Source organism: Staurois parvus, unplaced genomic scaffold (assembly GCF_062004578.1).
Source record: "Staurois parvus isolate SC_StPar_1 unplaced genomic scaffold, SC_StPar_1.0 ptg001134l, whole genome shotgun sequence".
NCBI lineage: Eukaryota > Metazoa > Chordata > Amphibia > Anura > Ranidae > Staurois > Staurois parvus.
Genome location: NW_028318930.1, coordinates 854,267 through 877,452, shown reverse-complemented (window position 1 = coordinate 877,452; position 23,186 = coordinate 854,267). Strand labels below are relative to the sequence as shown.

Sequence of the window (23,186 nt, the reverse complement as noted above, 5' to 3'; positions counted from 1 at the left end):
GGTCTTCTCCGACATCACTGCCTGACCTCACAAATGCGCTTGTGGAAGAATGGTCAAACATTCCCGTAGACACACTACCTAAACCTTGTGGACAGCCTTCCCAGAAGAGTTGAAGCTGTTATAGCTGCAAAGGGTGGACCAACTCAATATTGAACCCCTACGGACCAAGACTGGGATGCCATTAAAGTTCATGTGCGTGTAATGGCAGGCATCCCAATAGTTGTCGAAATATAGTGCATGTCTCCTCCTTCCCACCTGTGTCAACCCTCAAAATGTTGTCCCACTGCGCTGCAACTACAATGCTTAGGACACACTTCAGTTTTAGTCAGTTGGACAATGTAATTTATACAAAATTGATACAAATTACAATGTCCAAAAAAAACTGAAACGGACGTGTGTCCATAGCAAAGTCTGGTTTTCATATTACGTGCATTCAAGTATTAACTACATCATCCTGACCTGTGAAAAAATAGTGCAGTACTGAATAATCTTCTGGGGGCAGAAAACAAAAAAACAAAAGAAGGTATAAAGAAAGAATGACACAGACATAAAAAAGCAAGTATAAATCCCTTACATACAATATATTAACAGAATACAAAAATTTTAAATTATTATACAGAATTTATATAGTGCCAACGGTTTGCACAATCGTATAACAGAAACAAGTCAGTAATTAATTGAAAATTGCCCACAAAAATATTGTTAGAAAGGGGAATGAATAAATAAATAAAAAACTTACAGTATGGCATTGCATCGATAATAAGTGAAACAGAGCCCTTAAGGGTCAGTTCAGACTAGAAAGTGGTGTGGGAAAGGCATGTTCCAAGCGCGTTTCCCGCACTGCACAGGAATGCAGCTTGCCATTAATTTTTAATTGCACCCCAAAACGCAACTCTCAAAACGTAGAAGGTTTGCGTCCACCAAGCCGCATGGTATCATGCTGTTTGACATGCTGCAATTTGCAAAAGTAGTGCTTGCACTACTTGTTTCACATGCCTCTGAGTTTGGCAGCCCACTGAAATGAATGGGCTGTCAAAGCCAGAACGCAAGGGACTGTGCACATTCTAGAGTAAACTGGCCCTAAATATACAAAAGTTTTTAATACCAAAAACAAATGCTTTTCACAAGTATATCTAGTAGTAGTTCATCACATTCAACTGGACTTGTTCTTGAGGTTAACAAAACCAATTTGCTTGATTTGACAGGATTTGTATGTGGATTCTTTTTAATAGAATTTACCTCTTTCAAGTGCAAGGAGAAATTCTCGGTTTCTCTGAAGCTCTCTCATAAATTCTTCATTTTGTAAAAAGAGTGCAATCCTCTCATCCTGCAAATACTGCTTCAACTTCCTTTCCTGGTCCACAGACCCATGGTTTTCTTTTTTGGAGTCTTCACACTGTAATGAAGAAAGTCCACTCTGGCAACCCTGGAAATAATAACATATGGAACATGGATTCCAATGCCGTAGATATAGAAAACACTAGGACACTAGAATGCAAGCAACAGGACTAGAATCTGAAGTTACATTAAACCTTTAGTTTTTAAGCACTTTCAGAAGCAGATTTAATCACTGAGTATATGGCTTCTTTATCTTTTAATCCTTGCCTATGTTCTAGTTTAAGCTGGTGCCATGATTGCTGACTCAGGTTTCCTGTTTTAGAGGGTACCTGTCTCGTGCAGCATCCTATGGAGCCACTCTTGCATGCAGGGACTACAGCTGTGTTTCCCAACACCGTGTGCATCAATAGAAACACACAGCCCCATATCCAAGGATGAAAAGGCATCCCCCTTCTCCTCCCTCCACCCTGCTAACAGGCTGACTCCACAGTGCACTGCCCACTAATTACTCTTTTCAGAGAAGACAAAGTTCAGAGAAGTAGCACTGAGAGCACAAGAGCCAGCCGCACTGACAGTTATAAACTGTAAGCGCTTGGATAGGAATTTTAACAAATCGATTACTAGAGAATATTTATTTTGCTCAATGTATTTGGCAAAAAAAAAAAAAAGCTAAGTGTTTACTACTACTTTAAAGAGCAAATATTTCAATTGCCTGTGTATACAAATCAACAGTTGCCATCTAGGAATATTCATTAACCATTGTTTTCAGACACAGCTATGTTAAAGTGAGCCTGACCAGGCTTGAAAAATGCCTAATGCAGCAATGCTGAAGTGCAGACACCATTTACTCCTTGGAGCCCCCTGGGCCCTAGGTCTATGTTACAGTAAGGGGGCACTGACCTCACTCTAAATCGAAAGGATACCTTGTCTGCCCTTGACACCAAGGCTACTAATTCCAGAGCTTTTACTGTGCATTCCTCCGGAATCAAGTAAAAAGGTATAAAATGTTACCACCGATGGTGCAATTAGCTATAGGAGCCTAGACCATCATTAGCAATTCTTTAGCTGGGACATAATTCTGCAGGGCAGGACTGTAATGCCCTTTATTTCTTAAGGGCAAATTAAACATGTTGCAGCAAGCAGTATATTAATTGGAATGCTATATTTAGTTGCTATTCTCAGTTTCAAAGAGCAGGGCTATAATAAAACACATGTCTAAGGAAGTATTTTAAAATACAGTTTTAACTGCTCTGTGCATGAAATTAGCTATTTATAGTGTCAAAAACAACATGATAGTTTCAGCCCTTGGCTACATGACAGGAACAAGATTTGACATTGTATAAATCTTCCCAGGAACCACTGCATTTAGTCAATCATTTAAAAAAAAAATGTCCTATAAAGTCAGTTCTTTGTGCAGTATAAATTACACTCTTAAGTGGCTGCAGGCTGTAAACCTTGAAGCAAGCCTACAACAGAACAATGGAGGCCTATTTAAAATGTTCCATTTTTCTTCTAAGTTCAGCAGTTAATTTTTGTTATCTTTCCGTATATCATTAAAAACTTGTCTTGTACTTACTGCAAGATCAACGTAAAGGGCTGTGTAAAATGTAATACAGGCTGGAGGAAGGACCCTCACAATTACATTTCACTATCCCTAGTGTGCGCTTAAATGCCAGAGGTTTACTAGCATTTTCACAAGTGTATCATTTATGTAGGAATAAATATGTTGGCATGAGGAATGCTAGACACCAGGGAGCTGTTGACAATAGAACCAATGGACACCAGGGAATCACGGGCACAAGGAATGCTAGACACCAGGGAGTCTCTGGCATGAGGAATGCTAGACACAGTGGTCATTGACACAAGGAATACTGGACACCAAGGAGTTGTTTGTAAGAACGCTATATACCAAACATCATTGGCCTGAGAGAAACTACACACCAGGTGACCATTGGCACAAGAATGCTAGACATTATGGAGTTGTTTGCAAGAAGAATGCTAGACATCAAAAGGAGGCACTAGGATGAGGAAGGCTAGACACCAGTGAGTCATTGGAAAAAGGAACACTTGACACAAGTGGAGCCTCTGGCATTAGCAACACTAGACATCAGTACTAGACAACAGTAAGGTGCTGTCACAAGGAATGCTAGACACCCGGTAGTCACTGAGCACAAGGAAGGCTAGATACCAAATAGTCATTGGCATGAGGAACACTAGGTACCAGTGAGTCACTGGCACAAGAACTTATATAAACTAGGGAGTTGGCAAAAGCAATGCCAGACACCAGGGGAGTTGATGGCATGAGCAACACCAGAGACTGGGAAGTCACTGGCAATAGGAATACTAGACACCTGGGAGTAATTGGCAAAGAACGCAGTAAACTCTGGACCGAGGAAAGCTAAAAACACCAATGATTTGCTGGCATGAGGAACGCTAAACACCAGAGGGACAAAAACACAAAACACACTAAACGATGGGATGACATGATGCAAATTTCTTAGAGAAAGGAAGATTTGGACACCAACCAGTGAAGGCATACCCGGAAAGATATAATCCATGTCTTATTAGGACTCATCAGAAAAAAGCAAAATGTTCCAAAATGACCTTCAGTTGCCATACACCTGGAGGTAAACAGGAGCATCTTTCTAGGTATGGCCAAGTAATCTTGCTGAAAATATTGTTGGAACCACATTATTAACTACTTGCGAACTGCAGATAGCCGAATGACGGCTACACTGCGGCCAGCCAGTTCTGGGAGGGTGTTATATGACGTCCTCCCAGAACGCGATCTCCGTGATCGCTGTGTTCTACGGACACAGCTGATCACGTGATGTGGTAAAAAGCCAATCACAGCGGCCTATTACCACGTGAACAGCAGTGTCCAATGACGCTGATCATCGGGAAATGCAATTGCCGGTTCTCGGCTGCACTTTCCTCACGCTGTCAGAGGACAACTACCGAGATCGGCAGTTGTCAGAGCAGGGATCGGCACTGATGATCAGTGCCCTGATGATCGGTGCCCACCAGTCAGTGCCCAGCGGTTGTGCCAGTCAGTGCCACCCATCAGTGCCGCCTATCAACGCCCATCAGTGCTGCCTATCAACGCCCATCAGTGCCGCCTATCAACGCCCATCAGTGCCGCCTATCAACGCCCATCAGTGCCGCCTATCAACGCCCATCAGTGCCGCCTATCAACGCCCATCAGTGCCAGAGAAAAATTACCTGTTTGCAAAATTTTATAATAGAAACAAAAACTTTTTTCAAATTATTTTCACTTTTTTTGTTTATAGCGCAAAAAGTAAAGCACCCAGCGGTGATTAAATACCACCAAATTTGTGAGAAAAAAAAATGATAAAAAGTTCATATGGGTACAATCTTGCATGACCGCACAATTGTCAATCAAGGTGCGACAGCGCTGAAAGCTGAAAATTGGACTGGTAAAGAAGGGGGTACAAGTTCCCGGTAGGCAAGTGGTTAAGTATGCTTCTTTACACAAAGAAGTGAATTCTTTAAAGTAGCACTACTTTGCTTTTACAAGCTGATATCATGGACAAGGTTTGCATATGGTGGTTGCTGAACTGTAAAACACATTGATTTTTTTTTATAAACTTTGATTGCTTAACTTGTAACTAGTGCTGTGTTGTCCATGCTATGCTAAATATGTTGCTGTGGTTGATGGGACACCACAAGTGCTCATTATTTTGCTTTCTTGTTAGCTGAACCAGAACAGAGTGCAGTAATTTTACTCATCCAATTTTTGTAAACATTTAGGGAAAATGTCACCCTATTTTCTGTAACGACACTTCCCTTACAGAAAAAAATAAACACATTTTGCACAACAAAAAAGAAAAGCTTATAAATGTTGAGACTACAGCCTGACTTCTGGTTCAATACTACATTTAGTTTGCAAAATATACCACGGTGAGCACCAATTCTGCCCATGCAGGGGCTTAGACATAAGGCATTATAAAACATAAAACTATGGTGTGAAAGAAGAACAAAAAGCAACGCAAATACAAACAAAAAGGAAGACCAAAATGAGGATCTCGTGGCGTACTGTGACTAAAACCGGTAAATAGGCTTCAGTCAATAGTGCAAGTAAAAACTAAAAGAAAGGGTGTTGGGGGTAAGAGACCTCACAGAAGACAAAGAAACTGAAGAAAAGAGGGACAAGTGACGAGGGAGGAGAAGGGGATATTCCTATGTGCAACAAAAAAACTTTAAAGTGGTTGTAAGGGCTCAAGGTTTTTTACCGTCATGCATTCTATGCATGAAGATAAAAAAAAACCTTCTGTGTGCAGTGGCCCCCCTAATACTTACCTGAGCCCATCATGATCCAGCGATGTACAGGAGAGTCTCGGAGATTCGGGAACTCTCCCTCATTGGCTGAGAAAGAAGCAGGAGTCACTGGCTCCCGGTGCTGTCAATCACAGCCAGTAGGCAAATAAGGGGAGGGGGGGCCGAGCCTCTGTGGGTGAATGGACATGCAGAGCAGCAGCTCGGGAGCGAACCTGCTTGGGTACCCCCATAGCAAGCTGCTTGCTCTTGGGCATTCAGGAGGGAGGAGCCAGGAGCGCCAGCAGAGGACCCGAGAAAGGAGGACTGGGGCTGCTCTGTGCAAAACCACTACACAGAGCAGGTAAGTATAACATGTTCGTTATTTTTAAAAAAAAGTAATATCACTTTTAGCTTTCCATACAAGTTACAATAAAAACTTCCCGTTATCTCCCTTAGTTTTACCCCAATTTTGTAATCAGGGGCGGACTGACAACTCATGGGGCCCCCAGGCAATAGGGGATCATGGGGCCCCTGTGTCCTTGCCCAAACTCTAAAAAGCCTATGAAAAAGGTACCAGTGGCATCTCATGGGGCCCCCTACTGACCCCGGGCCCTCGGCAGTGCCCGAGTTTCCAAATGGTCAGTCCGCCCCTGTTTGTAATATGATATACTACCTAAACTGTCAATTCAATTTGTGTCCAAATTGGACAGGTCCTTGCACTATATAATTGGTGGCAGATCTAAATCAGATTGTACAGTCAGATCATAACGTGTGTGGTGAACGGACAGCTGCATTTTAGAAAGACTGATACATACACCTCTGTTACCATAACATAGGTTAGTGAGATATACACAATTCGGGGTTACCTTGAATCACGTTTTTTATTAAATATTAAAAACATAATTCAACATTCTCACCTGAACACTGTCCATCTGTTGGGGTAAAATGCGCAGAAAATCATCAGGCAAGTTTCCTAAGAGAGGGGGGTTCCAGTTCCTACACAGTTTTGGTACCTGAGAGCTACTGGTTGAAATCACATCAATCCTATTAATGGAAAAAGCACACAAAAAGAATTGACAAACGATAAATAGTAAAAACACAATTCTGACTAAATGTGTTTTGCCATAGTAAATAAAACACAAATTTAATTTGCAGGTATTGGGTAGAATGATTGATCTGAACAGTACATTTCATTTAAGAGAAACAGCAATCACAATTTGTATAAAGCTTTTAAGTAATGGTTTGGTCTGGTTTACTACAGCTCAGCTTGGATTAAAAACTAAAGCCTGGGTACACAGGCAATTTTTCCTATACGCCTTTCAAATCTTAACTAGAAGCTGAATTCCAAGCAAACAGCTAAAACACACAAATAAAATACATATGAGAGCAGTTTTAACTACCAAATGATCTGTATTTCTGACCATCCAGTCCTCATTACAGCTCTACTACACAGAAAGACCTTATTTTTCTCTGCTGCAGTTCAGTAGCTTGTTTCTCTTTCAGCCTGTGACTAAACAATGAAAGGAGAAGCAGCCCACTGATGAGTTCATCTGTCTATCACGCTGCACTCTTCCCATCAGCAGGCCTTTTGTTAGTATATGACCCCAGAGGCAAAAAACTGTCAGGCTCATCGTGCTGCTTCTCCCTCTGAACTTTTCTGCATAGGCCGTTGAAAAATGCTCATAAGTAAAAATTTAGATGCTTACCTTTTTTTTTTTTTTTAATATTCTATATTACAGAGGAAAATTAATTAGGTGAAGGATCACAGCTGCTGTTGACTGATCTTTTCTGCCACTAAATATTTGCATATTTGGTTGGTCAGGTTTTTTTGTGTTGCCTATACTTCAGCTTTAGTTTAGGAAAGCTGTACTCCTAAATAGATATTTTTATACCAACTTAGTTTAAAACATTGGTGGACATTGTAAATATTTAGAATGATGAGATGTAGGCATAAAATTGCCATACTTTCTAGAGTGTGCAATCATGCCTATAAAATTAAAAAAATAAAAAAAAAAGGGGAGGACCAACACATCACTGTGTTGTCATTAAATACAAAATAGGTGCACATTGCAAAATCCAAACAAAAGAAATACGGTGACACAAGAGATAATAAACATAATGTACATAAAATGTTAGTGTGTTACATGGAACAGTTTTTTTTTTCCAGTAAATTTCAACCACTTTCCTATCCCCCAGGAATATGATCGCAAGTACCGTATTTTTCGCTCCATAAGACGCACCTGACCTTAAGACGCACCTAGGTTTTAGAGGCAGAAAACAGGGGAAAAAAAATTCTGAACTAATGGACTGCAGACATAGTAGAGGTTTTGACCAGAGACTGCGGACAGTACAGGGATGACCAGAGACTGCGGACAGTACAGGAGATGATCAGAGACTGCGGACAGTACAGGAGATGATCAGAGACTGCAGACACAGTACAGGGATGACCAGAGACTGCGGACATAGTACAGGAGATGACCAGAGACTGCGGACAGCACAGGGATGACCAGAGACTGCGGACAGTACAGGAGATGACTGCTGACCTTTGGGGAGGGAGGGGGAGCGGGTACCTGAATTTGACAGGTACCCGCTCTTACTTCCGCAGAGTTTTTTTTTTCTATCTTACCTGTTCCTCTATCCAGCCGCGCGCTGTCTTCCAGGCTTCTGTAGTGTGGGCGCTCGGCGGACAGACGGATGCCCAGTGTGCATGCGCGAGAAGAGCTGCGCTTTGTGATTGGTCTGGCGGCTTCTCGGATCTGTCATGTGTCCCAGGTACCGCCTTACCATTCACAAAGAGCACTGCTTCTTGCGCATGCGCACTTGGGACCCGGCTGTCACGCACACTACAGAAGCCGGGAAGACAGCGCGCCGCTGGATAGAGGGACAGGTATTCTGACACGGCGGCGGTGGAAATACCAGACCGGCCACTCTATATTCGCTCCATAAGACGCACTGACATTTTCCCCCCTTTTTTGGGGGAAAAAAAGTGCGTCTTATGGAGCGAAAAATACGGTACTTGCCTGCAACCAAGCAGCCTACCTTCTTAGGTTCCATCAACTACCAGAATTGGGGGTAATTGTCAAAACACAGACATTTACAGCTTCAGTATAGTTTGTAAATTCTGAAGCTTGCACATCTAATCTCCAGATGATCTTGGTGTACACAAAAGAAGTCAATGCATCAAGGCAGGAAGGTAAAGAAGAGAGAGTGTCAGTTCCATTTACAGTAAAGAGATGTCCAGAATTTTGTTCAAATTATGTTAGGTAGCATTCAAGGTTCCTATAAACAAATGGATGGCTCCGAGGTAATGCGAGATCACTGCTAGAACAAGAGGACACAGATCAGAAGTGGACGTGTTGCTCTTGGTATAGTAATTATAGCATAGTTGGGGGACAAAGGATGAACAAACCAAGTTTGGCAAAGATGGTGTTCTAGAAAGAACCCATGACAGGGAGTAAACTTTGGGGAAATGCAATAAGGACTAAAAACTTTGGGGACATCCAACAGAGGGGAGGAAAAAAAAAAATGGAGAGAAGTTTAGAGGGCCAATATAAGTTCGAAAATAATAAAAAAACAGACAATGTCCTTAATGCCAATAGAGCACACAGTTGTAGAAGTCATGGGAAGTTATGACAAATGCTAAGAAGACAGAAGCAGGAAAAGGTCACTCTGAGAAAGTCGATAGGCATTACTCTAATAGTTGGACACTTTTATGAGCACATTTTCAGCTGAATGCAGGAGCAAAAACTAGACTGATTTTTGTCAAGAAGAGTCTAAGATGTAAGGAACAGGGTTATAGCCTGTTACAAAAGAAAGGTGTTTAAGCAGTTTCTTTACAGGAAGAGATCAGCTGGGTGCTTGCTAAAAACTAGAGAAAGGCCAAGAAAAGGTTTCTCCAGTAAAAGTATGACTGCATGTTCAGGGGCTAAAAGGAAGAGAGAGCAAACCTTGCTACTCTGGAGGATACCCAAGTCATTACCGAACCACTGTGGATTGGGATAGCCTCTGCTCAGCAAGCTCCCAATCTGTATAGACTGAATTGTAGAAGGCAATTCGACAAGGGTTTTAAAACCACAAGAGTTAAAACTACCTATATCACGGCTGATAAAACAATGTAAGTAAATGAAAGAATTGCAATCTTCGAATAGAGTAAAAGATAGTTCTGGTCATCTCGGCAGATTGTTTAAAATAAAAAAGAAAAAAAAAAGTTGCATCCATTACCAAATACACAAAACATAACTTGATATTAACATTTATAGATAACATTATTTTCTTGCAGGACCATGCATTCTAGTGAGGTTTTTTTTTTTGCCTTCCTCCGGGAACAGCTGTGGGTATAGGGTTCTGTATATGGAGGTTTTTTCTACTAGTTAACCTAAATGGACTTTTTTGTCAACTTGACTCGTTGGGAGATTTACTAAAATTGGAACATGGAAAATCTGTGTTCCAGTTCTAGAGAAATGCCAATTCAGAAGGTGCACTCAGGTCACGTTAGTCTGAGTTTTATGTAATGCACTGTAAGTCTGCGTAAAAGGATGACAGTTCTTTGCATACAGTTTTCACTATGAAAAAGAAGATGGCATTGCCATATTCATCTGGTTATCAAGGTTTTGGAGAGCGATATTCATTCTCACCTTCTGAAGAGTTTACTTGGGTACTCGGCTTCACCCATTATCCATGTGGCCATTGTGATAAGGATAGGTCTGGAATAACAGTGTCTTGTCAGGTGCTTCTTACAGCTAACATTTTCATAACTTAATCTGACAGTGCTACTATGGCAACAGGCTAGCAGTGTATATGAACAATGGACTAGAGTCGACCTTGAATCTGATACTTCAAAAGAGCCTAAAATCTCAGCCTTACATTCCTCTGTCCTGTGTTCTTTCACAGTATTTGCTACTTAGGTTAATTTGAAAGTGACATGTGTTTTGCCTTTGTGGGGCAAAGCAACAGTTGCACTAAATTTCAACAAGGATCAACTTGGAGCTTGCACAAGGTTTTGATTTGTGTTAGTGCCAGATAAAAAGAGAAGGTGTGTGCAAATTTAAGTGAATCTGTGGCTTTACAATGCATGGCCAATGCACCAATTTACTTTACAAGCCATGTACCTGTAAAGATGAAACCCTTGGCCACCCTGCCGCCAGGGCTGCACTTCTTTGTTAAAGATTTATCCTCCAAAGTCCGCTGGGAAATGGACACTTGGGAATGCCTCATCTCCTGTGCCCCTGCTCAGTGGTTCTTCTGTTGATCTTCACTTCATTTCAGGAGACAGTAATGTATATGTCAGGAGGAGCGCTGAATAAAGAGGGGGCACAAGAGACTTCCAGTGTAGATTTCCCAGCGGACTTGGGGGAACAAATCCTTAATGAGGAACTTCACCCAAAAGATGAAATTCCACTTTTCAACCTCCTACCCCTCTAAATGTTTTGAAAACTTTTTATTTGGGGGAGGGGGTAACTAGTTTTGATAGATAGGGGGGTTGGGGGAAGACGGCAGAAGATCCTCTTTAAGAAACTAGGCAGTGTAGGCAAGTATTCGGTTTCTTCTTTGCAGTGGTTTGTGGAGATTGTTCACTTTTGTGACAGGCTTGCTTTAAGGAGCCTGCGACCTGATGCAAAATAGTTACACTTAGAGGAAAAAAAAAAAAAAAGCTCTGTACGTGTAGCCTGTACTACCTATGTGCATTTCAAGACTTAATTTTCCCTTTCATTTTGAATGTACTTTTAAGGCAATATATTAGCAACTCATTGTTCTCTTGTTACTTTAGCACAAGAGCACAACTATTAGACTGCCCAGTGATTTCAGGGGATTGGAATGCAGATTATGCTACAAAGTAAATAGTTTTTCCTAAACAGTCCAGCAGGTGGCAGTGTTTGTGCACATACAGCAGAATGCACAACAGATGTTATCAACATCTAAAATGTGTTCTATCACTACTTTCACATCTCTACCTTTGTTTCTCATAACCTTTTTATGATTCACTCAATTTGAATTGATCGAGTTTGGACATTTCCAGATTTCCACTTTTAAAACAAAACAATGATATCCATCCACCCAGCATAGTTGTCCACCAGTGCCCAGCAGTGCCACCCACCAATGCTGCCCAACAGTGACACCAGTCAGTGCCATCCATCAGGAGAAAAATTACCAGTTTGCAAAATTTTATAATAGAAACAAAGAAAAACTTTTTATTTTTTGCCCTTTTTGTGCAAAAAAAAAAAAACACCCAGTGGCGATTAAATACCACCAGAAGAAAGGTCTATTTCAGTGAAAAAAATGCTAAAAATTTCATATGAGTACAATACTGCATGACCGTAAAATTGTTATTCAAAGTGTAACAGCTCTGAAAGCTGAAAATTGGCCTGGGCAGGAAGGGGGTATAAGTGCCCGGTAGACAAGTGGTTAACCAACGATACCACAAAGCTCCTAATTCACTCCCTGGGTATCTCTCGCTTTGACTACTGCAACTTCTTCCTCACTGGCTTACCTTTACATAGGCTTTCCCCCCTCCAATCCATCATGAATGCTGCTGCTAGGCTCATCCACCTTACCAACCGTTCAATGTCAGCTACCCCTCTCTGCCGATCCCTCCACTCGCCCAACAGATAAAATTCAAAATACTGACAACTTACAGAGCCACCCACAACTCTGCCCCCAGGTACATCACCAACCTGGTCTCAAAATATCAACCAAACCATTCTCTTTGATCCTCCCAAGACCTCCTGGTCTCTATTTCCATTGTCGCCTTCTCCCATGCTTACCTCCAGGACTTCTCCCAAGCTTCTGTTATCCTATGGAACTCACTACTCCAATCTGTCCGGCCATCTCCCAATCTATGCACCTTTAGACAATCCCTGAAAACCTCTCTTTAAAGAAGCCTATCCTGCTTCTAACTAGTAAACTGACTTTTATTTCCTCCATCAGCTCATCCCCCACAGCTATTACCTTTTGTATCACTCAACCTTTCCTCCTAGATCGTAAGCGAACGAGCGGGGCCCTCTGCTTCTTCTTGTACCAACTTCTATTGTAACTGTAAATGTCTACCTTCATTTTGTAAAGTGCTGAGAACACTGTTGGAGCTATATAAATCCTGTATAACAATAAAACTTTTTTTATGCATTAAAGAAAAGTAAATCAAAAAGGACACATTTTATTTTATGTCCTCATTAAGCTTAACTTTAGAGTAAACTGACAAACATGAGCAAGTTGCTGATCTAAAATCATAAGCACAGCCTACTTCTACATATTTGTTTTCCTATAGAATTACATATTACATATATTTATATATCTTTACCATATTTATATGAAATGGTCCTCATGCACACTGCACATTTTTACAGCGGCTGTTTTTGACTTCTGGTGGTTTTTTCTACAGCCAGTAAACTCCCCAGCATGTTATCCTATGTGTCCATGCACACAGACTTTAATCAGCATTCTTTGGCAGGGATGTTTTCTAGCTGGAATAAAACCCCCAGAACTATTATTATACAGTATTTATAAAGCACCAACAGTTCGCTCAGCGCTGTATATTACAATGGGAGACAGAACATGCGACAGTACGATAACAATACAATGTGATACACGAGGGGTCCGAGGGCCCTGCTCATTCGAGCTTACAATCTAGGAGGGAGGGGATAGTGGTACAGGAGGAAATGGCTGTGGGGGATGAAGTGGTAGGAAGAGTGGAGGAGGTCGGCAATTAGCAGGGGGTGGGGTAGGCTTCCCTGAAGAGGTGGGTTTTCAGGGTGCGCCTAAAGGAGAGGAGAGTAGGTGATTGTCTGATGGATTGGGGTAGGGAGTTCCAGAGGATGGGTGATGCCCTGCAGAAGTCCTGGAGGCGGGCATGGGAGGAGGAGACCAGGGAACTAGAGAAAAGGAGGTCTTATGAGGAGCGGAGAGTGCGTGTTGGGTGGTATTTAGATATTAGGTCGGTGATGTAGTTTGGGGCAGTACGATGGACAGCTTTGTACGTCAGTGTTAGGATTTTGAATTTGATCCGTTGGGCAATCGGAAGCCAGTGGAGGGATTGGCAGAGGGGGGTGGCGGAAACGGAGCGGTTGGTAAGGTGGATGAGTCTGGCTGCCATATTCAGAATCGACTGAAGCGGGGATAGCCTGTGGCGAGGCAGGCCAGTGAGGAGGAAGTTGCAGTAATCGAGTCGTGATATGATGAGGGAGTGGATGAGCTGCTTAGTGGTTTCCGGGGTTAGGAACGTGCGGATTTTGGTGATGTTGTGGAGGTGGAGTCTGCATGAGTTTGTTAGTGATTGGACTTGGGGCTGGAAGGATAGATTGGAGTCAAGTATGACCCCAAGTACTCTGGTTTGTGGCGGGCCTGATGATGGCATTGTTGGACGTGATGGAGAAGTCAAAGGGGGGTGGTGTGCGGGTGGGGGGGAAGACAAGGAGCTCGGTTTTGGAGAGGTTCAGTTTAAGGAAGTGGAGCGACATCCAGTCTGATATGTCGTTCAGTAGGCTTGTGATTCAGGCGGAGACTGAGGGGTGGAGAGATAGATTTGCGTGTCGTCGGCATAGAGGTGATAGTTGAAGCCATGAGAGTGTATGAGTTGGCCAAGGGAGGAGGTGTATATGGAGAAGAGAAGGGGCCCGAGGACAGAGCCTTGAGGGACCCCAACAGAGAGGGGGAGTGAGGGGGAGGTGGCAGCATTGTAGGTAACGCTGAAGGAGCGTTGTGATAGGTAGGACGAGAGCCAGGAGAGAGCGGAGTCTGAGGCCAAGGGAGTGTAGCTTTTTGAGGAGGAGGGGGTGGTCAACTGTGTCAAAGGCCGCGGAGAGGTCGAGGAGTAGGAGTAGTGGCCGTTAGCTTTGGCGGTTAGCAGGTCGTTGGATAGTTTGAGTAAGGCAGTTTCAGTGGAGTGTAGGGGATGGAAGCCGGACTGTAGGGGATTGAGGAGGTTGTTGTTGTTGAGGTGGGAGCTTAGGTGATCGTAGACTAAGCGCTCGAGGAGTTTGGATGTAAATGGCAGCAGGGAGATGGGTCTAAGGTTGTTCGGGTCATTGGGGTCCAGGGAGGGCTTTTTAAGTATGGGGGTGAACTAGTGGGTTTCAAGAGCAGTTTAGCTGTAAAAATGCTGTAACGCTGATAAAAGCTGAAAAAAAAAAAAACCCCGGCTATCTGGAGTTTAGGAGACTGAAGATTTTGTGGGAGTATAACGCTGCTGCCGGATCGCGACGCCGCAGCTTCGTCTCTCGGCCCCTGCCCTCTGACACGCTGTAAGGTGGTCCTACCCTGGCCCTCTCCACTGGCTCCGGGGGCCACAGCAGGCAGGCAGCAGCCTAACAGCACTCCAGGGACCACAGCAGGCAGACAGCAGCCAAGCAACGCTCCTGAGACCACCGCAGGCAGACAGCAACCAACGACGCAAAAGGCTCCAAGGACCACCCCGGGAAACCCGCACGGCAGCAGCACCACCACCTAGGCAGCCGCGGCCTGCACGACAGCACCACAACGGGTAAGCCGCCACCACCAGAACAGCTCCTCTGCTCCTCAACGTGTGCTACACAGCTGCCCCCTGTGCCCCGCCACCGCGCAGCCCCAAGCCCCGTCATGCGAGCCTGCCACGCGGCTTACAGCACCCACAGATGCCGGACCCTACAACACCCACAGGCGCCTGACCCTACCGCTCCCACAGACGCCGGGGCCCACGGCACCCACAGACTGCTGTGACTAGCCAGCAGCAGGCCCAGCTGTCCACCACTTCCCTCCCCTCTCACTGATGAACTCCTCCGCCACTGCGCGACAGACTCTGCGCATCTATATGCCCTGATGTGAAACTTTTCCCCTCCCTCATTTGACCAGCACTCCGCTCACCCTCTTAATATGCCACCTGTACTCCTCTCCTCCGTTCACAAAATCTCCCTCTACCCCCCCAAAACAACTTTACATCGGACCCTCACTACTTCCCTCTCCCCACCTCCTCCTGATACTCCACTCTCCCACCGACCCACACGCCACCACTAACAGACCCACACGCTCTTGCACATCCTGCTCCCATGCCACCTTTCTCACCCTCCTTCTCCTCAACGCTGGGGACATCTCCCCGAACCCTGGCCCCTCACCACCTCACTCACCCACTAGGCACCCTCCTACTCACACAAACCGCCGCAACCCCCTCAACCTTATACCTGTCCCCCTCCTCCCCACACCCACCCCTCCACTCTCGGAGGCACTCCTGAACGCCTGATTGGTGTGCAACAAGCTCACCGCCATCCATGACCTCTTTATCTCCACTCCCTCAACCTCCTAGCGGTCACCAAAACCTGGATCCAAGCCACTGACTCCACCTCCCCTGCGGCACTCTCCTATGGAGGTCTCGTCTGGTCCCATTCACCCAGACCAAGCGGTTGTAGAGATGGTGGGGTCAGCATGCTCTTGTCACCGCTAAGCAACTTCCAGGTCCTCCCAAAGCCCCCCTCTATACTTCTCCTCCGACTCGGCCCACTGAATCCGACTCTTCTCCCCCACCCCTCTGAGGATTGCAGTAATCTATCGGCCCCCTGGACCCGTATCCCGCTTCCTTGACGACTTTTTCATCTGGCTACCCTTCTTCCTCTCCTCTGAGTTCCCCACCATCATCCTTGGTGACTTCAATATCCCTCTCAATGTCAACAACCCGGCTACATCCAAACTCCTCCACTTAACCTCTTCATTTGCACTCATACAGTGCACACAGTCCTCCATCCACACTGACGGGAACACCCTGGACCTCGTTTTCTCCCATCTCTGCACCCCCCACAACCTCACTAACACCCCTTTCCCTCTCTCTGACCACAACCTCATCACCTTCTCCATCTCCCCGTCCTCTAACACCTCCCCCCCAAACGTCAAACCTTCACCAGCCGTAACCTCCGCAACCTGAACCCAGCCCCTCTCCACTCTGCAGCTGACTGTCTGTACGACAGTATCCTTCCACTGTCATGCCCTGACCTGGCCACTGCTGCGAATAACACGCTATCATCTGCCCTAGACTCCTCATCTCCCCTAACCACACGTACCATTAGACCCCGACCACTTCAACCCTGGCAAAACGTCCACACTAAACATCCTAAATGACGCAGTCACGCGCTGGAACGATTACCAAATACCTTCGAGCATTCTCCCTCTACAAATCCGCCTTCATCACCTACACCACCCTCTCCTCCTGTCCTCGCCGACTCTTCTCCACTTTCAACTCCCTACTCTCTCCCCCCCCCCCCCCCACCCAGTACCTCACTCACCGCCCACGAGATCGCCATTCACTTCCAAAATACGATCAACGCAATCCGTAAGAACATTGCCAATGCTCCAACCTACCTCCCCACCTAGCCTCCCTCTCACTATGACCCCTCCAACTCTCCCCTCCTCTGACCTCGCAACCGCCCTGCCCCCCACCACCCTTAACATCCGCACACTATAACCTCCTCAACACTCTGCTCCTTCAGCCTTGCCACCACTGACGAGGTCACCAAGGTCTTCTCAGAAGCCCGTCTCACCTTGACCCTGTCCCCACACAACTCCTCCGGGCACCCTCCCCCTCCATCCTACGCTCCCTCACCCACATCTTCAATCTCTCCCTATCTACTGGCGCATTTCCTTCCCCCCTAAAGCACGCGCACATCACCCCCATACTCAAAAAACCCTCCCTGGACCTCACTGACCTGAACAACATTAGACCCATCTCCCTGCTGCCATTCACTTCCAAGCTCCTTGAGCGCTTAGTCAACAATCGCATAAGCGCCCACCTCACTGACAACAACCTCCTCAATCCACTACAATCTGGCTTCCGTCCCCTACACTCCACCGAAACCACCCTACTCAAAATCACTAATGACCTGCTAACCACCAAAGCTAATGGCCACTACTCAGTCCTCTTACACCATGACCTCTCCGCGGCCTTCGACACAGTTGACCACCCCCTCCTCCTTGATAAACTACACTCCCTCGGCATCAGAGACTCCACTCTCTCCTGGCTCTCCTCCTATCTCTCTCTCTCAACGCTCCTTCAGCTTTAGCTATAACACTACCACCTCCCCCTCTCTCCCCCGCTCTGTTGGGGTCCCCCAAGGCTCTGTCCTTGGGTCCTCTCTCTTCTCCATCTACACCTCCTCCCTTGGCAAACTGATACACTCCCACGGCTTCAACTATCACCTCCACGCAAATTTACCTCTCCACCCCTCAACTCACCCCTTCAGTCTCCGCCCGTATCACCCACCTGCTGAACGACATATCAGACTGGATGTCGCTCAACTTCCTTAAACTGAACCTATCCAAAACCGAGCTCCTAATTTTCACCCCAGCCCGTGACCCCCCCCCTCTCCATCACGACCAACAACGCCACCATCAGTCCCACCCCGCAAGCCAAAGTCCTAGGTGTCACTCTAGATTCAAACCTGTCCTTCCAACCCCATGTCCAATCGTTAGCAAGCTCATGCAGGCTCCACCTCCGCAACATCTCCAAAATACGTACGTTCCTAACCCCAGACACTGCTAAACTACTTGTTCACTCCCTTATTATCTCGCGTCTGGACTACTGCAACTCCCATCTCACCGGCCTACCTCATCACAGACTATCCCTGCTTCAGTCTATCTTGAACTCAGCGGCCAGACTCATCCACCTTACCAACCGCTCCTCTTCTGCCACCCCCGTCATTCCCTCCATAGTCTCCCGATTGCCCAACGCATCAAATTCAAACTACTAAACACGGACATACAAAGCCATTCATAACGCTGCCCCAAACTACCTCACCGACCTGATACCCAAATACCACCCAACCCATAATCTTCGCTCCTCACAAGACCTCCTACTTTCTAGCTCCCTGGTCTCCACCTCCCACGTCCGACTGCAGGACTTCTCTAGGACTTCCCCCATCCTCTGGAACTCACTACCCCAATCCATCAGACTGTCACCTACCCTCCTCACCTTTAGGCGCACCCTGAAAACCCATCTTTTCAGGGAAGCCTACCCCACCCTCACCTGACTGCCGATCTCCTCCACTCCTCCTACCACTCTATCCCCCACAGCCACTTCCTCCTGTGCCACTATCCCCTCCCTCCTAGATTGTAGGCTCGAAAGAGCAGGGCCCTTTAACCCCTCGTGTATTGTTTGTTGCTGTATTGTCTCATGTCCTGCCCCCTAGTATAATGTACAGCGCTGAGCAAATCATTTTGGCGCTATATAAATCCTGTATAATAATAAACTTTGCAAAAAAAAAAAAAAAAAAAAAAGACAGAAAGACAGAAAGAAAGACAGGAAGAAGAAGACGACGACGAAGACGAAGACGAAGAAGGCTGATGCAAAAACCTCACCTTTTTTTTGCAGCATTTTACAGCGAATGCTACTGGTGTTTTTTAAAATGTCCAGTGCGCATGAGGCATTAAGGCAATTTTATGAGGAAGTCAAATCAACCCACCAGAATTGTGTCTGGTTTGTTGGAAAAAATGAATGCAGATATGGGAGAACATATAAACTCTAAGCAAATCGTTTTTCTGAATGCATTATATTTAGCCCTTATGCACACTTGACGTTTTTAGCCTTAGAATCCAGAGCTGCAAGAAGGGGAAGTGCTCTGGGCAGGGTCGATAACACTGCTAGTTTGTATTGCAGAGAAGAAAAAAGGCATTGTGTTGTCAGGAAAGTAGGAAAACACTTGGTTTCTGGCAGAAAAAGTATTTTTTTAGTATTTGCAGTGGTTTTAAAGAAATAAAGCATGGGGAAATGCACATGTATTGCAGACCCATGGGTTCTACCATTTTTAGCGCTCGTGCGCGGCAAGATGTTGTGATAGCTGTTACCCATGAACACAGCGCATCACCGAACGGGTACTATGCTGTTGTGATTGTCCCTGTACTATGTGATCACTGTGTCCAATCACAGCAGATCACAATAATAAACAAAAGGCACATGTTGTACATGTTGCTGGCTCTCCCTTTCTCAGACAGAGAGCATTTGTGAGGTGAGAGAACCAAATCTGTGCTGAAGATAGGTGCTTTACTGTGATTTTATAGTATTTTACAGTCAGACCACACACAGTGCAGTCATCTATAGAGCTTGATTGCATGCCACACCAATGTAACCAGACACATATGCACTATTACGTCTGTAATAGTGTCCCCAGTGCACCATCAACAACGTCTGTAATAGTGTCCCCAGTGCACCATCAACAACGTCTGTAATAGTGTCCCCAGTGCACCATCAACAACGTCTGTAATAGTGTCCCCAGTGCACCATCAACAACGTCTGTAATAGTGTCCCCAGTGCACCATCAACAACGTCTGTAATAGTGTCCCCAGTGCACCATCAACGTCTGTAATAGTGTCCCTAGTGCACCATCAACATCTGTCAGTGTCCCTAGTGCACCATCAACATCTCTCAGTGTCCCTAGTGCACCATCAACATCTCTCAGTGTCCCTAGTGCACCATCAACATCTCTCAGTGTCCCTAGTGCACCATCAACATCTGTCAGTGTCCCTAGTGCACCATCAACATCTGTCAGTGTCCCTAGTGCACCATCCACATCTGTCAGTGTCCCTAGTGCACCATCAACATCTGTCAGTGTCCCCAGTGCACCATCAACGTCTGTCACCATCACACTAGTACCTGATCATCAAACCAGTACAGTGTCAGCAGAGCCAACAAAAACCAGCAAGCCATGTAACTCAAAAAAAAAAATAAAAAAAAATTGTATACCAGGAGGCATTTCAGATCCTTAGCATAACATAAGAGCAGCAGGGAGCTCTCACTGCCAGACTCATTTGGATTTGGAGTACGAACCCGTGGAGAGCAGTGGGTAAGTAACCTAATCAGAGGAGGAAAAGTTGCCTACAAAAAGAATGTTCTGAAGAGCAGCAGGTAACTAACAGCAGTGGTAAATATCCTGATGAAGCGAGCACCAGCAGAGCAGTACACCAGGATTATGGGGCGTCACATCAGACACCAAAGATTAGGGCCCATTCTAGTGTCCCAGAGGTGCTTTTAAATCCTGCATGTGAAAGTGAAACTATAAGTGGGCGATTACACTCCTCAGACACCCTGCACTCAATCTCCAAATGCCATGAACCAAAATAAAACAAGTTGTGCTACATGCAGTACAACACCAATATGGAAATACTGTTTCTGTGCCACCAAATCTTCCCAAGGCTCCTACTGTGTAACCACAATGCACTCACCAAAGATCCATAACCCCCTTATTTAAAAGGAAAAAGGTCATAAAATGCTGTTGCTCTCCAACTGCTGTTCCTCACTTTTCCGCCAATTATCCCTTGTCCTATGTACCCGATGTCTCTCCATCAATGTCACCCAAGGACCACAAAGACAAAATCTCTCATTTAAGTAATTAGTATTTAAAAAGTATTAAGAATTTTACACTTACAAAACGTGGTGCCGATACACTCAGTGTCTGTGCACCACCGTTCACTTCCTGGACCTTGGTGTGCAGTCCAAATACCTCTACATGTTTCACCGTGTGTCGTTCTCAAGGGAGCTTCCTGAGGACTCCACATGGCAAAACACGTAGAGGTTGTTTAGTTTTTATATCCGGCAAAATTCCGACATCATAACTACATCATCACTTCCTACATGGAAGTGTTAGGCCTGTTAAATTTTTACATTTAATTTTTTACCAATGAATTATTGAAATTAATTATAGACCCATGCAATCTGTATGAACAGCAATACAGTACCAATAATTCAAATTCATCCCATTCATTTCATTGGACACCTGTCACGGTTGAAGAATTAAAACCATTCCTTGAATTTACACCAAAATGTGGAAGAAAAAAAAAAAAAAAATTAAAAACTCCTACTGGTCCACACACCCCATTCAACATATGACACCCTATACCTCCATTATGCCCAGGTCATGCTATGCAATGATTACGAAGTTTCTACACTTTAGTGATAATTCCCTTTGTCCTCCTCAAAATCTCAAAATCATCCCACCTATGACAAGTTGTAGAAAATTCAGCCAATCGATATTTTTTGACAAAAAAATCTCATATGTATATACCTGATAAAAACAGTTGTGTTGATGAGCCCCTCATCCATTTTACTGGCAGGCTGTGCATCAAACAGTATTGGCCAGATACAGAGGGAAGTCATACAAACTTTGTGAGAGGGCCAAAGAATACACTCATAATTTTATGAAGGAAAAGACAGCCAACTGGAGCTCCCTGAATGCCCAACCTATGTGGGAAGCAGTGGAAAAAAACTGCATGGGACCTTGCATCACCCCTATTCCATCATGGGTACCACCTCTACGTGGGTAATTTTTACACTTGTCTGCCACCTTTCTCTCCAGCAAACTTTAGTGGTACAGTACAGCCAAATTGCAAGGGCTTCCCACAAAGATTGGTTGCCACACAAAGCTGAATGGGGGGGGGGGTCAATTTTGGGAATGAAGAAATTTTGGCTCCTAAATGGAGAGATAAATGGGATGAGTATGTCCTTTCCTCCATTCATGAAGGCATCTCATTGAAAATCACAGGAAGGCACAGTCCAGTCCAAAGACTGGTTTGAATACAGAGGTGTAGATTATAATGACCTAATGTTATAACCCAAAAAGAGGAGGACAAACCCAACATTTCAAGGATGTAAGAACCCCCTTTCTTAAGAACTTTCTGCCAGGTAGGAGGTTCTTGAAAAAGGGGTTTCTTTCATCCCCAAAACGTTGGGTTTTTCCTTCTCTTTTCACCAGGGTCTGGCTCCGCTATCCTTTTCATTACTGTATACTGAATTTCTGTACATACAGTGGGGCAAAAAAGTATTTAGTCAGCCACCAATTGTGCAAGTTCTCCCACTTAAAACGATGAGAGAGGCCTGTAATTGGCATCATAGGTGGACCTCAAATATGAGAGACAAAATGAGAAAAATAAATCCAGACAATCACATTGGCTGATTTGGAAAGAATTTATTTGCAAATTATGGTGGAAAATAAGTATTTGGTCAATATCAAAAGTTCATCTCAATACTTTGTTATATAGCCTTTGTTGGCAATGACAGAGGTCAAACGTTTCCTGTAAGTCTTCACAAGGTTGGCACACACTGTTGCTGGTATGTTGGCCCATTCCTCCATGCAGATCTTCTTTAGAGCAGTGATGTTTTGGGGCTGTCGCTGGGCAACATGGACTTTCAACTCCCTCCAAAGGTTTTCTATGGGTTTGAGATCTGGAGACTGGCTAGGCCACTCCAGGACCTTGAAATGCTTCTTACAAAGCCACTCCTTCGTTGCCCGGGCGGTATGTTTGGGATCATTGTCATGTTGGAAGACCCAGCCTCGTTTCATCTTCAATGCCCTTGCTGACGGAAGGAGGTTTGCACTCAAAATCTCACGATACATGGTCCTATTCATTGTGTCCTGTGCATGGATCAGTCGTCCTGGTCCCTTTGTGGAGAAATAGCCCCAAAGCATGATGTTGCCACCCCCATGCTTCACAGTAGGTATGGTGTTCTTTGGATGCAACTCAGCATTCTCTCTCCTCCAAACATGACGAGTTGTGTTTCTACCAAACAGTTCTATTTTGGTTTCATCTGACCATATGACATTCTCCCAGTCCTCTTGTGGATCATCCAAATG

At 44.9% G+C, this 23,186-nt stretch overlaps 1 protein-coding gene across 1 annotated transcript in view; it reads right to left on the bottom strand.

Annotated features, from left to right (window-relative positions):
* CUEDC1 (CUE domain containing 1) overlaps positions 1-23,186 on the bottom strand; it is a 146,577-nt gene that overhangs the window by 35,718 nt on the left and 87,673 nt on the right. The window contains exons 5-6 of the mRNA XM_089659171.1: positions 6,534-6,660; positions 1,240-1,426 (exon numbers count right to left, since the gene is read on the bottom strand). Coding sequence (XP_089515297.1) covers positions 1,240-1,426; positions 6,534-6,660 — 314 coding nt within the window. The remainder of the gene's footprint in view (positions 1-1,239; positions 1,427-6,533; positions 6,661-23,186) is intronic.